Source organism: Emys orbicularis, chromosome 1 (genome assembly GCF_028017835.1).
Source record: "Emys orbicularis isolate rEmyOrb1 chromosome 1, rEmyOrb1.hap1, whole genome shotgun sequence".
Lineage (NCBI taxonomy): Eukaryota > Metazoa > Chordata > Testudines > Emydidae > Emys > Emys orbicularis.
In genome coordinates, this window is record NC_088683.1 from 180,067,719 (window position 1) to 180,086,063 (window position 18,345).

Here is an 18,345-nt window from a genome sequence, read left to right on the forward strand (position 1 = left end):
TAACGAATAAAATCTTGAGGATTGTGTCCTGAGTTGGGATATCTAATCGATGAGAAATCTCTTCCAGGTGCAGATGCAGAAAGGAGAGGAAACAATAGAGGAATCTCACAGGTTTAAAACGTTAAAAAGCCTATCTTGTGGCTTTGGAATATGAAATCTCTCTCATTAAAGAGCAAATACTTTTGGGATGCAGCAACTGAAAAGTACATAAAAGGCTACTCAAGAACATGGACTTGACACTTGAAAAGGCAATATCCATATGCCACGCCAATGAACAAACAAATGCAAATAAAGGCCATAGAGAGAGTCACAGAGCACACAACTCCTAAACACCATAGTTGACAGAAAATAAAAAGATGAAGGAGGTGGAAAAAACACGAAACCAGTAATAACAGTATGGCAACTGTAATGAGTCTAGAAAGAGGAACCAACAGACTGGATTTGCTGTTCAGTAGTTGTGAAGGGTAAAGGGGACATAGGATGAACCTGCCTCCCTCCAATGAGCAGAACAGGAACATTTCAACTTCAGTTTCCTCAGGAACAAAACGTTTGAGATGTCAGGAACCAAATTTGTCAGTATATTACATATATCAGCAATGTTTTGGTAGACTTCCCCATCACCCATAAACTCCAAGACTTGCACTTTTAATATACTCGTTAGTAAATACTGCTTCCTGAGTCTTGCTTTCAGAATATGGTTGGCATCAAGAATATTTCACTGCACAATGCCCCACATGCTGAACAGTGTCTCCTGAGTGAAAGTGTGCACTGATATACATGGAATACTCTAGGTAGGCCCTCCTATTTAACATCAGGAGTGACTGCAGAGCATGCTGGAAAATGCAAGAAGCAACCTGAAAATGAACAAGGCCAAGTGTCAAACAACTGATATTACCTACTTACGAGGGAAATTGACCATAAAGTGAATAATGTTGTGAGATGGAGGCGATACAGAACAGGTAGGACTCCCCTTCCCCCCAAAATCAGAGGCTGTAGGGCATGTTGAATTATGTTAGCAATTTCATACCCAACTATCCAGCTCTAACAACTTGCCTAAAGAAAAAACCCTCATCTCTCTCATAGCATGGACCACAGCATCAGAGTTCAAGGATTTGAAGCATGTACTGACATTGGCAGTGGTGTTGCAATTTTTTGACCCACTAAAAAATCAAGTTCTCCACAGGTGCTTCGAAAGCAGGGCTTGGGAGCTGTACTTCTAGAGATGAAAGACTAAACATATGCTGCAAGAGCTATGATAGCAGAGACTATATGCATAAATTATTAGATCTGCTAGACTTAGCATATAGTTAAGTACTAAGTATTACAATTTTTTTTCTATGGTCTATAGTTTCAAAGCTCAAGCTTTGACTACAGTACCCAAGAAAGGACACAATGACTGCTTTGGAAAGAACAAAAATAGGCTATGGGTACGCCTACGCTACAATAAAAGATCTGCGGTAACGAGTCTCAGAGTCCAGGTCAATTGACTTGGGCTTGTGGGGCTAAAACTGCAGTGTAGATCAGTGGCTCTCAACCTTTCCAGATTACTGTACCCCTGTCAGGAGTCTGATTTGTCTTGAATACCCCCAAGTTTCACCTCACTTAAAAACTACTTGCTTACAAAGTCAGACATAAAAATAGAAAAGTGTCACCACAACTATTACTGAAAAATTGCTTATTTTTACCATATAATTATATTCCAATTGATATATTTTTTATAAATATTGTACTTACATTTCAGTGTATAGCATATAGAGCAGTATAAACAAGTTGTATGAAATTTTAGTTTGTATTGACTTCACTAGTGCTTTTTATGTAGCCTGTTATAAAACTAAGTAAATATCTAGATGAGTTGATGTATCCCCTGGAAGACTTCTGCATACCCTGAGGAGTACATGTGCCCCTGGTTGAGAACCAGTGGTGTAAATGTTGAGGTTTGGGCTGGAGCTTGGTCTCTGAGAACCACCCTTCTCCTGGGGCTTCAGAGCCCAGGCTCCAACCTGGACATGGACACAGCAATTTCATAGCTCTGCAGTTCAAACCCAAGCCAGCTGATCTGGGCGGTGCTGCAGGTCTTTTATTGCAGTGTAGATGTACCCTTAGGCCAGTGGTGGGCTACATGCGGCCCATTAGGGTAATCTGATTGCAGGCCACGAGACATTTTGCTGATGTTGACCGTCTGCAGGCACGGCCCGTGGTTCGCCGTTCCCGGCCAATGGGAGCTACAGGAAGCGGTGGGCTGCAGGTACATTCCAGCCTGGATGTCGCTTTGTAACTGCAGATGTGCTGTCAGAACTTATACTTTACTTGATGATGCACAGCCAGATCTGGGGCAAGCAGAAACAGCCAGGTGGATTGATTTTTAAATCAAAACGATTTAAATCACAGATTTTAAATCACTGATTTTAATTTAAATAAGCAGAAAAATAAATTGGCAATTTTAATCATGTTTTGCGTTTGTACTTTATTTTCCTAAAGAAAGGATGATTCTTGTTGGTTAGTAACCATTAAAACACGTTGATTTACAATTAAATTTAATCGTCACACTCAGTTTGATACTTCATTTTGCTAACCATAAAGATACACAATATCAATGCACATTTATTCAGATTCTTAATTTTTACATTTCTTATATAAGAAAATGGTGAATGATCTAGTTCTTAGTAGATTAACATTTTACTTGGGCTTGACACATAGGAGGATGGCAGGGGGAGGAGGGATAGCTCAGTGGTTTGAGCATTGGCCTGCTAAACCCAGGGTTCTGAGTTTAATCCTTGAGGAGGCCATTTAGGGATCTGGGGCAAAAATCTGTCTGGAGATTGGTCCTGCTTTGAGCAGGAGGTTGGACTAGATGACCTCCTAAGGTCCTTTCCAACCCTGAGATTCTATGATAGTTATATGGATAAAAATTCAATTTAAAATCCACAAAAACAGTAGTTTAAATGTTTTTTTTGTTTTATTAAAATTTCATTTAAAGCTGGATACATAATCTTTTTGATGTTTTTTTTCTGATCAAAACATGGGTTGCATTTAAAACTAATTTATTAAACTAAGAAAGTATTATCTGTAGTTAGTGAATTGTGATTGTTTCTGGTCACCATGTCCTTCAAGATTTTAGAACTAGTAGATCACGTCCTCTCACCTAATTTCTAGTCATAGATTGGAAGCGGAAAACAAGCTTTCCTGCTGTTTTCAACACCTAACTGGTTTCTCAGCTTTGAACTGAATTAGTTGAATGAACTGAAATGAAGAAAATAGTCTCTCTGCACCTGCAGAAGAGGCTACTGCTGTCAAAAGCTGGTTTAGCACTTCAACAAACACTGGTTCCAGGTGCTTAACCAGTGACCTGAATCACTGAACTGCTGGAACTTCCTTTAAAACCTGGCAGCAAACATACTGCTTAGTATACTTTTTGTATTTAATTTTTAATGATTATAATAAGTTTAGGCCTTGACAATTGTAAATTTAATTTTAAATAGGTTTATTTTTTTAAATAAACCTGTATTTAATTTAATTTTAAAAAGTTATTTTAAATAAATTTATTTAAAAAAACAAAGCATTTTTATCCACTCTAGTAATGGCACATGTAAACATGATAGAAGCACAATGTTACAACATTGTCAGGAATATGGAATGAGTTGGGAAGAGGAAACATCCAAGACACAGGGAGTAATACAAGTTGTAAGTAAAGGATGGGCAAATCCATGCTTTCCATCTGCATGTCCCCAATATAAAGATAAGCTGTCAATGAACTACTGTTGTGCATCTTTCCCACAGTGATAAGGGTCATGTTGGAAAGGCTTTATGAAGGGCATCTTGGCATAACTAAGTATTAAAAATAGATTGCCTGTTCTGGCTCCTGATTAAGTGGTTGTGATGAGCATGTGTGAAACCTATATAAAGTAGAGAGATGTACAGTGGGAAGTATCTAATACCACATGAACAGAGTCAGAATTGATGTTTGCCCTGGACTACTTTAGCAACTTTATTCCAAAATTAGAAATTCTTCTAGAAAGAGTGCTCATACACAGGCTCTGAGCCTTCTGCCACTTATTTAAAATTACAAAGCCAAAATGTATTACATCAGCACACTCTTTCTACTAAGCCTCAGCACGTACTTGAATATTACCAATCTTCTACATTAGCTATTACCTCTGTCCACCTACCCCTCTTCAAAGGCCAGGTGAAATGTACAGGCCCTTCAGTGTATCCTGAAAGTCGCCAAATCTGGACTATTTTGACCAGGGTCGAGAGGGCATTCCAGAGCTCTGAGGTTCTTTCAGAAAATGTCCTACCAGTAGCACCTCCCATTATATTGAGCATCAGCACATCCCCGACCACAACAGTTGCAATGTATCGTGGGAATAGGGATGGTCTCTTGGGTAGATTGATCTTCAGCCATTTAGGGCTTTGTGGGTTAAAACCAAAAGTAATGACTATTGAAGGTAGTTCAGGATCAACTGTGATCAAATACATTAAATCTACATTTACATGTCAGGAAAGTTCAAGGACTATAACAACATACAATAGGCTGCAGTTCGAGAATAATTCCTATAAAGCTTACGAATTTTAACATGTATAATCCTAGTAACCCTCAAGCAAATGGATTAGGAGAATGTGAAATCCATATAGTGAATGACTTGCTCATAAAAGCCGTTGTCTCAAGAGATGATCGGACTTAGCACTATGCAACTACCGAGCAACAACATCACAATATGGAAACTCGACAATGGAACGTCTATATAACAGACATGCATACTTTCTTACCAGATCTGAGAAACAATGAAAGGACGACAAGCAACTCTGCTCTTGGCAGAGATTAGATGTGTCAAAATGGATACATAACTATAACAGAGGCACAAGGCCTTTGCCACAGTTGGAATTTGGCAAGCCAGTCACAGGCTAGAACTCACTATAGTGATTAAAAGAAATGTCACTTTTCATATTTATGGATCACAAAGTGGAAACATTTTTATAAAGGATTCATAAACATCTGCTGTGAAAATGAGCAACTAGCAGAGATGAGTGAAGTGAGAGGAGTTGAATTGGAAGAACAAAGAACTTCATGGGTTGATCCTGTTTTGCATGGCCATGCTTTGATATTTCCATGCTGATTATTAAGCATCCCTGGCTGCTACTCCTTGTAGCCATCATTAGTTAGCTTATCTCTAAGGAGGAATTTGAATGAGAGATGGCCTCTAGGATCAGTTCTGGGAGGGCATTCCATGTATGGGGCGTGGCCTGGAAAAAAGTGGTGTGATTGTGGTAGGAGCAGACAAATAGGGGTATTGAGCTGGGAATTAATGATAAAGCAGAGAGAGAGGCAATGCAATTAAAATACAAGGGCAGAAAAGTAGAAGAGGGGCAGAGTTGTCCTGCAGGTGGTTCAGTCTTTCTTTCGATTCAATTAACTGTCTTGGCATGACAAAATACAAATGGTGCCATCAAGTATAATCAAGTATCTGACTAGAATAAGGCTTCATGGTAATGATGATGGAGTTTTGTACCAGGTGTTCATTTTTATGGCATTGTCTTTGCAACCTGCTGCCAGATTAATGTATTTTGAGGCTATTCCTGCTGTGTATTTCACTTATCCCAAAATTGTGCTCAAGCCTAATTTTCATTTTTGTCTTAATTGGAGGTTCATCAGAATTGCAGATGCAGGATTGCTACAGAGGTTTGTCTCCATTCTGGTATTGTCCTGCAACCGTAGTAGGGCTCCCATACAACATAATTCAGTATTTTGCAGAGAAAACAAGATGGCTGTTTTGTGGTGGATTTGTATGTGAATGGAGAAGATTGGTTCTTGCAAGCCCAGAATTAGTCATTCTAGAAGCGAAGTACCTTTTTTAAAATCTGACCTGGAATTCTTTCCCCTTTCATACAAATGGGATGAAGAAGCTGCTCCAGGCTGCAGTCTCAGGCTTTACTCTCTGACAGACACTGTGCAGGGGTCAACAATCCCCTGGGAAAGATTGTCTAATTGCTACCCCAGTAGTGCTTGTTTATGGGTGATTTTCACTGCTAAAAAAACTGCCTTTGTAAACCTCTGAGTAACTCATGCATGTGAGCTATCCTGAAATTTAAAAAAAATAATGAAGACCAGTTACGTTAGTTTTACTGTGTGGTGAATTTACCTCAATGTCAGCTATAGGCAGGAATATTGTGCTGATCTGGGTGAGTTTACCTCATGGTAAAACTCAGGTGCCTGGTCCTCACTGTGCCTTTTTTACTTCAGGATAGCTCACATGCATGAGTTACCCAGAGGTGTAAACACTTTATTTAAAAAAAAAAAGAGGGGGGGGGAGGTTGGGGGGGGGCAGTGAAGACAAGCTCTTCGTGAGCCAGTTTGCATTTCTTTGTGCGAGTAGGAGCACAAACTGCTCTTGCTGGGGCCAAAACAAGCCAGCCTTTTCTCTGATCCTTTGTTTCCCACACAACACCCTCAACAGTGTGGCTTGTTGTTTGATTTCCCCACACTGACCCAATAATTTTTTGCCAGCGGGGGGAGGGATAATGTTGTGGTGTGTGTGTGTGTGTGTGTGTGTGTGTGTGTGTGTGTTTGGGGGGTGGGGGAGGGTAGAGGCACTAAGTAAGTACCAAAAGAAATCATGGACTCTGCAAACTGATTTCCTAACACAAACAAGTATTTCCTGCCTTTTCCCCCCCTTCAGCCTATATTGTTATCTTTATTTTTTCTTAGGCCTGGTCCACACTAACCCCCCACTTCGAACTAAGGTACGCAACTTCAGCTACGTTAATAACGTAGCTGAAATCGAAGTATCTTAGTTCGAACTTACCACGGGTCCAGACGCAGCAGGCAGGCTCCCCCGTCGATGCCGCATACTCCTCTCGCCGAGCTGGAGTACCGGCGTCGACGGCGAGCACTTCCGGGATCGATCCGGGATCGATTTATCGCGTCTAGACAAGACGCGATAAATCGATCCCAGAAGATCGATTGCTTACCGCCGGACCAGGAAGTAAATGTAGACCTACCCTTACAGTCTGTGGCACTGGGTGCAGTAAAGCCAGAGGAGCCAAACATAGCCTGTGGGGTTTTGTTGTAGTTTGCCTTGAGACAAAGCCCTGAGTGGTTGGTGAGGGTGGCAGAGTGTTAGCTGGTAACAGGGTGCTAAGGGGTTGGTGGGGGTTTTGGCTGCTGTGCCATGCTTCCTGTATGAGAGTCCCTGAGGCCAGGTCTACACTACCGCGGTAGTTCGACGGCTGGCAATCGAAGTTCCGGGTTCGATTTAGCGCGTCTGGTCTGGACGCGATGAATCGATCCCGGAAGCGCTCGCCGTCGACTGCGGTACTCCAGCTCGGCGAGAGGAGTACCGCGGAGTCGACGGGGAGCCTGCCTGCCGCGTGTGGACCGCGTCTGAACCGCGGTAAGTTCGAACTAAGGTATGTCGACTTCAGCTACGTTATTCACGTAGCTGAAGTTGCGTACCTTAGTTCGAATTTGGGGGTTAGTGTAGACCAGGCCTAAGTGAATCTCAGCCCTGCAGGGGAAGAGCAGTAAGCATCGTAGGTTATGCACTTGGCTCTAGCACCTGCTGTTGGGTAATGTGAGCCCAGGGCATCTTTTCAGCATCGCAAATCTGCGTTTAGTTTAACTGCTTTTTAGCACTCATGTCTTAATTGTCTTAATTATTGGAGACTTCCTGCCAGGACCTGTGGTCTGCTGCAGATGCCAATCTGTTGTCGTTTAATCCAATATATACATTTTCTTCTTTCCCTGCCTACACTGAGGCCTTGGCTACACTGGCAATTCACAGCGCTGCACTTGCTGCGCTCAGGGGTGTGAAAAAACACACCCCCTGAGCGCAGCGAGTGCAGCGCTGTAAAGCGCCAGTGTAATCGGGGCCTGCAGCGCTGCACGCTCCCTCGCAGCGCTGCAAGCTATTCCCCTCGGAGAGGTGGAGTACTTGCAGCGCTGCGAGAGAGCTCTCGCAGCGCTGGCGGCGTGACTACACTCGCGCTTCACAGCGCTGCCGCAGCAACGCTGCCGCGGCAGCGCTGTGAATCTGCGAGTGTAGCCAAGGCCATAGGCACACACTCACAATTTAGTGCTGTTTGTATAGGGGAATAGCCTATCAAATGTCCATAATACAGACCATAAAATCCCATGTTTCAACTCCTTGAAGTCGATTTAAGATACGCAAATTCAGCTACGTCGAATTCAGCTACGCTATTCGTGTATCGGAGCCGACTTACCCCGCTGTGAGGACGGCGGCAAAATCGACCTCTGCGGCTTCCCGTCGACGGCGCTTACTCCTACCTCCGCTGGTGGAGTAAGCGCGTCGATTCGGGGATCGATTGTCGTGTCCCGATGAGACGCGATAATTCGATCCCCGAGAGATCGATTTCTACCCGCCGATTCAGGCGGGTAGTGTAGACCTAGCCTTAGACCAGTGAAGAGCAGCTGCCCAAACCTATTTTAATTTTGTTTTTTAAAGCACTACATTGCTTCCTCTACCTCTTCTTTACCAGTCCTTGTATTGTCCGTAAACTATACTGGATTTGCAATTAAATGCCAGCTCTACCAATGAAATATCAGCCACATGCCAGTCCTGACTGTCCCGTGTGCTTTCTAGAAAAACTCCCTCTGTGAGCTTGCAAAGGGGTCTACAACCCCCATACTGAGCAGAAGCAGAAGGGGGGAGAGGAACCTCTCCTGCCTACAGGCACAACTGCCAATCATGGAGGCAGGCACCCCCAGCTGCAACCAATGGGGGAAACTAGACTTATTATAAAAGGAGAGAAGGAAGAGGAGGCAGAAAGTTCTGGGACAGTGAAGGGGCAACACCCTTGCACCAAGTTGCCTCCTGAAACACAGCCAAAGAGACTAGAGCAAACCCATAGGCCTAATTAGAGGCCAGGGGCCAAAACTGTCCTGACCAGGGGCTAACCAAAGGAAGACTGTCAGGGGCAGTAGAGATCCCTCGAAAGACTACATCAAGGACCGGTGACAACGTGGCACCTGAAATGGGATTTTGTGCAGCTGACCATCCATGCAGAGAAGGGAAACAAAAAACAAAAACCCCCACAACCCCCCCCCACATACCCCCTTCCCCCCCCTCCTCCCTTTCTCCCCCGTATATGCCACAGAACTATGGAGGGGAATCAGCACCTGCAATGGCTGGCAGACTCTCAAACCCGACAACAACAGCTGTTCGAACAGATGGCAGCCCACAGTTGTTACGAGTAGCAGGGCTAGTACCAGCCGCTACCCCTCAGATTCCTACCCCTATGGGAAATGCGTCCCCCTTAATTCAGGGAAACGCTTCAGCCCTGGTGATCCCTAAGGTGAGAGATGATGACCCAGAATCATTCCTGGTAACCTTTGAGAGGGTAGCCACAGCTTCGCACTGGCCCCAGGCTCAGTGGGTGATCTGCCTCGCCCCACTCCTCATGAGGGAAGCCCAAGCTACATACCGGGGACTTGTCAATATAGTAGCCCAAGACTAGTGAAGACAGCCATATTAGAGAGGTTAGGCATAGACAAAGAAGCCTACTGCCAGCATTTTTGCTACAAGCTCTACCCCCCCACCCCCAAGCATGACCCCAGGCGCTCATCCAAAGGCTTAAGGCCTTCTGTGGGCATTGGTTAAAACCAGAGACCCACACGGGACCCCAGACAGCGGAACTCATAGTCCTCGAACAATTTATACAGATCTTTCCACCCCCTGGCCAAGACTGGGTTTGTAGTCACTGGCTGGGAACCCTAGCTGAGGCCGCCCACCTCATGGAGGACTAAATGGCTGTGTAAGTTGTTCAGGGACCTGCTATGGAGGAAACGATGGGCTGGAGACCCAAAAGTGGTGGTCCCTCTTGGATAAATGCCAGGAATGCCCATGCAGCCAGCTGGTCAATGGGTAGCATAAGGGATGGGGGTGCATCTCAGGGTCCATGGGGAAGATTTCCCCACTACAACAGACCCACACCCTTAAACACCCCACTGACTCCTTATTCCAAACCTGCACAGGAGCGAAGACCCACCCAGAGAGAAGATGACACAGCCACTAGAAAACAAAGGACAGACAGAATAACCTGTAACTCCTGTGGACAACAGGGGCACCAATTTTCAAGACTGCCCTTCCGGGGAGTGTAACTTCGGGCAGGTGTGGACTGGGGAGGAAAAACCCAGAGCAATTCACAATCCCAGTTGAAGTAGAGGGACAACAGGCTATAACCATCATAGACGTGGCGTCTGACCAGACGTTCGTCCCAGAGTGGATATCCCATAGTGGATACCCGAGAAGGGGAAAATCCCTATTAAATATATCCATGGCGATGTTTTACGGTATCCCTCCAGGACAATAAGACTGACTGACTGGTGGGCACCAAGACCCAGATGAAGGGACATGTATCTGCAGACCTACCTTATCCCATGATATTAGGCCAAGACTGGACATGTTTCCCCAAGCTCTTGCAGAAGCTTCCCTTAGCCCAGAAACTCGAGGAAGACACCCCAGAAGAGATCCCTCAAGTCAGACTTATTATACCATGTAGACCAAGACAAGCAGATGCAAGAGATATGGATGCAACTTCTAGTACCTCGGATATATCACTGTGAGTTGCTGCACCTGGCATTTGCGATCCCATGTGCAGGGCATCTCAGGAAAAACAAGATGCAGTCTAGGATCCTGGCCCAATACTTTTGGCCAGGAGTCTTCAAGGAAGTTGAGCATTTGTGTGCCTCCTGTTCCAAATGCCAGTTGGTGGCCTCTAAGGGACTGCTGCGAGCCCCACTAGTACCTCTCCCCTGGTGGAGGCTCCCTTTGAAACAGTGGGAATTAACCTTATGGGTCCCCTAGAAAAGAGTTCCTCAGGGCATCAGCACATACTTGTCACCATGGACTATGCCACCAGATACCTGGAGGCCATGCCACTATGTTCTACAAACGCTGAGACAATTGCCAATGAGCTGGTGAAGGTCTTTGCACAGGTCAGGTTTCCCAAAGAGGTCCTGACAGACACGGGGACAAATTTCACATTGTGGCTGATGTAGGAAGTGTGGGAACTATTAAAAGTCAGAGTCTTGCGCACATCCATGTACCACCTTCAGATGGATGGCCTGACACTTAAGAGGATACTCAAGAAGTTCATTGCCTAGGACCCCCAATGCTGGGACTAACTACTCCTAGCCTTACTTTTCACCATAAGATAAGTGTCCTAAGCTTCCATGGGGTTTTCATCCTTCAAACTGCTATACGGACAACACCCAACGGGCATACGCGACTTGGTATGGGAAACCTGTGAAAGCCAAACACTGAGAGCTGAAAATGTGGTGCAGTATGTGTTAACCTCCAGTCTCTGGTGCAATTTTATGGGGGCATATGCTAGAGAGAACCTCAAGGAAGCACAAGAACAACAACAGTATAACAAAGGGACATAGACGCGTGTTTTTCAGTTGGGCGACTGAGTTCTGTTGCTTCTTCCAAGCTTGGAATCGAAGCTAATGGTCAAGTGGCAAGGCCCTTCGAGGTGATAAAGAAAGTGAGGACTGTGGACTACGTGATCAGACAAAAGGGGGGGGGGGAGAAGGAACAACAAATTTACCACATAAATTTATTGAAGCCTTGGAAAGCCAGGGAAAACCCTTTTTATCACACCACCACACCCTGAGCAACGGGAACTAGGACTCCGAGGTAAAGAATTCCTAAAAGAAGGACTGGTGATCATCTGGAAGAACTTAAACAATAAGCAAAAGGAACAGGCACTCCAGCTGGTGGCTGCTTTTCCATGGATATTCTCAGCCCTACCCAGGAAGACATTCCTAACACAATACCCTATTAATACAGAAACTGGTAAGGTAATAAGAGAAGGGCTCTGTCCTGTTCCCAACAAGCTGGGGGTGGGGGTGTCGAGAAAGAGATCAGAACCATGTTGGAACTTGGGGTGATAGAGTCCCAGAGTGACTGGATTAATCCTATTGTGCTGGTCCCAAAGCCTGATGGCTCACTACGTTTCTGCACAGATTTCAGGAAGGTGAACGCAGTTTCTAACTTTGACGCCTACCATATGCCCCAAGTGGATGAACTCTTACATTGAGCTTTTCCCAGTCGATCTATCACCACTGTAATTAAAGTTGCCTAACACTTTCCATTGTAAGGCCCTGTTTTCAGTTGCTTCTAACCATGCAAAACTTTAACCATTTATGCTGAAGTTTTCTATGTTGGGTGTCTGTCTGTCAAGCTGAATTTTTTAGAAAGCTTCAGCAAAGATGGGACAGCTGTTTCTGAGAATGAGGTTAGAGGAAACTTAGAGGGGGTGAAAAAGGTGTGTGGGGGGGAGCGGGGGGGGGGGGGGCGGAGCACAAACATTCCTACAGTGGAAAAACTCTGGAGTTGAGCATTCTTCATCAGCACAGCACTTGTTGAGCATGATCCTGTCTAGGGCTGAACAGGACTTTATCTGTAATTGCTGCTCTTTTTAGCTGGGGGCTGCTTTGACGTGGGGCACTGGAACTGAGAAAAGGGAAACTTTCTCCTGTGCTCTCAATGCCTCACTCTGCTCATGCCTTGGCAGTATTGAGGTGGGAGGAGGGGAAGCCATCTGACTGAAATCCAGATGGGGGAGGGATGGGGCAGATGGTAAGAGAAGAGGCTGGGCTGAGAGAATGGGACAGGCTTGTGGCAGACAGGAACCAAGGGGGATAGAAGCGAGGAGGGAGAAGAGGTCTGGGGTAGACCAGGACAAGTGGGGCTTGGGGAGATACTAGAGGACAGGGAGGAAAGATGCCTACTGTGGTGCAGGGGATGACCTATGAAGAAGTGTTTGTAGAGACTCCTTCCCTTCAGAACCTAGAATAGAAACCAAGATTCCTGAGCCCCCACATTCGTATGCCAATGGATTTCACAAATACTTGCTGACAACAGACACGATCATTCTCCTCTAGTGCTGGTCCACAGGTGATAATGGCCTATTACTGCTAGCGGTTGCTTCTCTAGTTCAGGTGGCAGAGGTCTGTGCTATGGATCTAAAGTTCCCAGTCTTGCTGATGACCTATGTGGGGGTCAAAAGGTTTACACGTGATAGAACTCGTTTTTCAATTTGTTTAAAACAAACCGACCAACCTAGGAAATTACATTTTAAAACAAATAGAACAAACAAAAGCACTACATTAAAATAACTTTATAATCAAGTGATGCATTCCTAGGAATTTAGGAAGTGCCAGAATTAGGCTGCCTGTGCCACACTAGCTTTCTCCCGTTGTGCGTATGCATTATGATACCATTTTTAATTATATGGTCACAAATTATTTTTTTCCTGCAAGACTTTTGTTTGGTGTTGCAATCTTTAACATAATATATAATATAGAACTTAACGTTTAATTCTTCATGTCAAAGGGTATAGCTCCCATTGTGTGTGCAAATCCCTCAGACTCCACAGGGCAGGGAATTGGGGTATTGTTATCATTGGCAACAGTGTAACCTGTGCCATGGCACCATTGGGATGGAGATACTGGCATGACTAGCAGCACAGGAGCCTTTGTGTCTGCTTTTCCTGACGCCCCCCCACTAGCTTCCAGTGTGCTAGATATTCCTTTCTTCCTCTTAAATCACATTATTTTATAAAGAGGAAAAAGAAACATAATTTGGAGCAGCAGTGAGCTGAGCCCAAGTTAATAGTTTGAATTGCACTCCATCTGTTCAGCTGCATGGCCTGATGGATATGCTGAGCTATTTTTCACAATTTGTTTTAGAGCTGGTAAGACGAATCTCTTCTGGATTCGTTCCAAGGTTTCTGCTGGGAAAACTTCATATCTGGATTCTGCTGCCCTCAGGGAGGGGAGGGCTTGAGTCAATAATCCTCAGATGGCAAACTACCTCTTTCACTTGCAGTGGTTAGTTTTTGAAAAGATTAAATTCCCCTCTGGAATTCAGCATTATTGTTATTATTATTATTATTATTATTATTTTATTTTAAAAATGGATAACATTTGCAAACATGATTATGCTGGGCTGCTTTAAATCGGCTTATTGCTGTTTTATGATCACAAGCAAACAGTAACAGCAGCCAGGGTGATTGGCCTCGCCATGTGTACGTACTGCTAGTAATACAATAACTGATGAATACCCACTATGATCGGCAAACCCCAGAACCTCGGATGTAGATGCAAACAAACCAGATTTCAGTAATTTGGAGGTTCCTGAACACTGGCCCATTGAGGGCTGTGCTATCCATATGCCGGGGCTGCCAGATCGTAAATAATTGGTATAAAATGTAGCAGATTGCAGTCATCCTCTCTATTCTAAACAGTGGTACAGCCTGCAGAGATCACATGTCACACCATGCACTGCTCCATCTTGATTCAAGCAGCAAGGGGTGACTAGCCCCAGTATGTGTCTCTCACTGTGCTAAATGCTGTTATTTCTTCTCCCCATGTCTCTCTTCCTCCCCCCCCCCCTTAGAAGGACACTGCCAAGATAAAAACAATGCTAAAAATATCCCTCATGTATGTAAACACCTTAGATGTTTAAAACCGAAATTTAAAAATCATTATCCTAGCTTTTCACCTCTGATGTTGTTAGTTTTTGGTTTTGACCCGATTTGGACAGTGACTCTGGCGTGATCCATTTCACTTTCTGATCTGGTTTCTTATTGTGCTAGCACAATAGTCTTGTGTCTGGGTTCTTAGCACTGCAGGAAAAGGTCTTAGTCCAACATAAAACTTCTTTTAACTGATCTCTTAAGATGCTTTACTTTTGGTCAGCAACTGTGAAGCAGCTAGGACGGTGCAGTGACAAAGCCCAAAGCATTTTGATTCAGACTCTCAAACAATTTTCATATCAATAGTGACTTACAAGGGTGCAGGCATAAGAAAATTGCTAACTGGGGTGGGGCATCGAGTGCTGTCCAGTGGTTGGCTGTCAGGGCACCTGGATTCTATTCACAGCTCAGATCCTGGCTCCCTTTTTGATCTTGGGCAAATCGCTCATCATATATGTGCCCTTCTACTAGGTTAGGGTGGTACTTAACCATCCCCTAAGGCTGTCATGAAAACTGAATGGTATCTAAGTGAAAGGTGTGTGTGTGCGCACCTGTGAAGTATTAATTTGCTAAATAGCAAAGGCTATGGATTACTTTTTAATTTTTTTTGGAGTAACTTTTTGCCCTTCCTCTTTTACAGGCATGGCCTTGGCACAGCGTCGGGTCACTGTTCAGGAAGGCCCTCTATACCGTACTGAGGGCTCCCACATCACCATCTGGTGCAAGGTCAGTGGCTACCAGGGTCCCTCAGAGCAGAATTTCCAGTGGTCCATTTACCTGCCATCTGCCCCAGAGCGGGAAGTGCAGATTATCAGCACCATGGATCCCTCCTTCCCTTACGCCATCTACACCCAGCGTGTGCGGAGTGGGGAGATCTACGTAGAGAGGGTACAGGGGGACTCTACCCTGCTGCACATCATGAAGCTCCAGGACCGGGACGCCGGCGAGTACGAGTGCCACACACCCACCACTGACGAGAGGTACTTCGGGAGTTACAGCGCCAAGATGAAACTGATGGGTAAGGTGTTTGCTTTATCTCGGCCTCTGGAACCCAGATAACTAAGTATTGACTTCATCCTGGGTTGACTGTACTAGAATTCATTAAGCCCCCTTGTGTGGTATGTCCCATGCATGCTGTATCCCAAAATGCTTGAGTAAGGAAAAAGGACAAGAGAAGAGATTGTGTATATAGTATAAATTATATGAAACAATGGTGTAAAGACAGCATAAGAGAATAAATTAAGACTCCAGTAATAAGACTTAATAAGAGGAGAGAAACCAAGAGGCGTAGGCGAGGTGGAAAGGCATTTCAAATCTTGGCTGAAAGCAGGACATGGAGTTGATTTGTGTGCAGAAAATAGGAAGCCTGTTCCAGATGCCAGTACAGAGAAGAGAGCTTTCATGCCAAAAGGGGCAAAACTGTGTGGCAGGGAAGAGAGGAAGCCAGTGCTAGATAAGCATAAAGACAATCATAGGCAAGGTTCATGAGGCCTGAAACAAAGAGAGAAATGTTGAAATGGATCCTGAAACGAACAAGGAGTGGGATGAGCTTCCTGTGGTGAGGGTGATGAGGTTGTCTTTTCCTTTGTACTAGACAAATCGGAAAGAGCTGCCTTGTTTTGGCATTTTCCTAGCACCTTTCAGAGAAAGGATCTCGGAGTTGTTTTCAAACTTTAATTAAAGCCTCTGCACATCTCTGTCAGGTTTAGGTCAGTGGTATCCCAATTTAACAAGTGAGGGAGCTCAGGCATGGAGATTATGCCTTGCCTAAGGTGTCTCAGTGAATCTTAAACAGAGCTGGGAACAGACTCCAGAATGCCTGACTCCGAGTGCCATGCCATAATCAGCTCACTATGCTCCCCCCTTTTAGAATAAGTGAGTAGGATAACAACTGGGGGGTTGCTGTGGGTAGAGATTTGATCCACTCTTACCCACCCTGGGTATGTCAGAATATGCACGACTTTGTGGTTGGAGCAGGTGGTGCGATGTCCTCTGCTAAGGAGCATGAGGCTAGAAGCAAGGACAAAGGTGTTCTCCTTCTGACTCTGCCCTGTGACCGTGGGTAAGGCACTTTAAATTCTGTGCCTCAGTCTTCCCATCTGTAAAATGAGGATAATAGTGACTTAACTCGTAGGACTGTGCGGATCAATTAACGTTTGTCAAGTGCTTATTGATGTCCTGTGACAAAAAGTGCTGTAGCACCCTACAGCCGAATGTGCAGAGTTTGGCATTTTAGAGGATTTCATCCTCAGAAAAACAACTTGGGATTGATATTTTTGGGAAATAATATAACAACAATATAATAGTTACATATTCTACTTGTCAGAGATCATGCAAACAGTGCTTTGACTGGGCTTTTCTCTCTCCTTACAAACTTAAATTTTTGGAGGAAAGTGTTCAAAGGTGTCTTCTGGGGAATCGTTGCAAATCAATCTCTTTGTACAGTGCTGTCTTCTATGTTTTCTGTGCATGTCTTTATTCATTTCCTTAATGTCTAAGGAGCAGTTATATGAAAATAAGATTTTGGTTATTTACAAGTACATCTTCCCTGGTATTTATTCCCCCCCAAGAACTCACATTCATCTGTCTGTGACATATTTGTGACATCTCAGTTGTCACCATGTAAAACAGAGGGTTCTGACCTCTGGTGGGGATATAAATAGCAGGAGCAGATGGACTCCTAAGAAACGTAGATCTTGGTTTTTAATATAAACTGTCCCTAGAAGCTGAAGTAACAAGGGAAGAGAAATGCAGAAAATAGACTGGTTTCCAGATCATTTTGTCTCCCAACTCTGAGCAATCACTAGCTCTCTGAAGGCTTTTAACCCTTTAGGATTATGGATGTTAACCTGGAGTTTAACAACTTAATTCCTAAATTATTTTAAGCATTCATGAATGGGGTGAAGATGGTGGATGGGGGGAGGGGAGGGGACAGTGATGGGGGGAGGATGGGGAAATATCAGAGGTTCCTAAGTCTGGAGTAGGAGAACTAGGTGGAGGAGCAGAGCGATCCATGGAGTGGAAGGAGAATTTAGAGTAGATGCATGACTCGTGCATCTGAAATGGTGATGGAAGCAGAAAGCTGCTGGTAGGGAAGAGGGGAGTTAGCTCTTGGAGAAAGTGGAGCACTGCAAACTTTTGAACTAGCAAACTCTTTCTAGCAGGCCAGTCTAATGGTGTGCTGGGGTTAGGGATGGACACCTTGTGGATTGGCCAGTTTCTAAGGTTTGAAGGTGGCTAACTGGAGAAGCTGTGTCATGGAGACATGAGGCTATCTGGTCAAGGGGAGAGATCAGTAAGAGGCTGCCAGGTGACTCCCTGAAGGAAGACAAAGCCTGCTGTGCTGTTGCATGGGTGTGGAATGGGATACATTCTGCCTGCTGGGGTGGAAGAGAACCAGTTGCAAGTGGGTTATGAGGGTGGAAAGTAATCTCTTCGGAGGGGAAGGGATGTGGGTCTCCTAGGTTGGGGCAGATGGTGAAGAACGAAGAGGTGACTTGGCTCCAGTCAGTCACTTAGGCCAAGTATCCCAGTGCTTGAACCTGGGCCCTCTTGCCCAGGAGGTTGGGCGTGCCGCAGGGGGGGATCAGAGTTCAGGTTCTGCCTGGGATGAGGGCCTCCACTTGGTGATTATGAGAGAGGGAAGGGATATGTTGTTGGAATACTGTGGACCTTGACAATTGGCCTTCTCTCACCCTGCTTGTCCATTAAGAAGTTGATAATAGGGGACAAATAGGAGACAAAGCTTTCAAAGGCAACCGGGACTGCAAGTTGCTTTCCTACAGGAAAATGTGGCTTGCAACTTTTTTTTTTTTTTGTAGCGGATGTGCACTAGCTTTGTAAAGT

The 18,345-nt window shown here is 44.8% G+C and overlaps 1 protein-coding gene across 1 annotated transcript in view; it reads left to right on the top strand.

The window, feature by feature from the left end:
* Positions 1 to 15,141: 15,141 nt before the first annotated feature.
* Positions 15,142 to 18,345, top strand: part of IGSF3 (immunoglobulin superfamily member 3) — a 112,905-nt gene continuing 109,701 nt past the window's right edge. The window contains exon 1 of the mRNA XM_065419441.1: positions 15,142 to 15,517. Coding sequence (XP_065275513.1) covers positions 15,142 to 15,517 — 376 coding nt within the window. The remainder of the gene's footprint in view (positions 15,518 to 18,345) is intronic.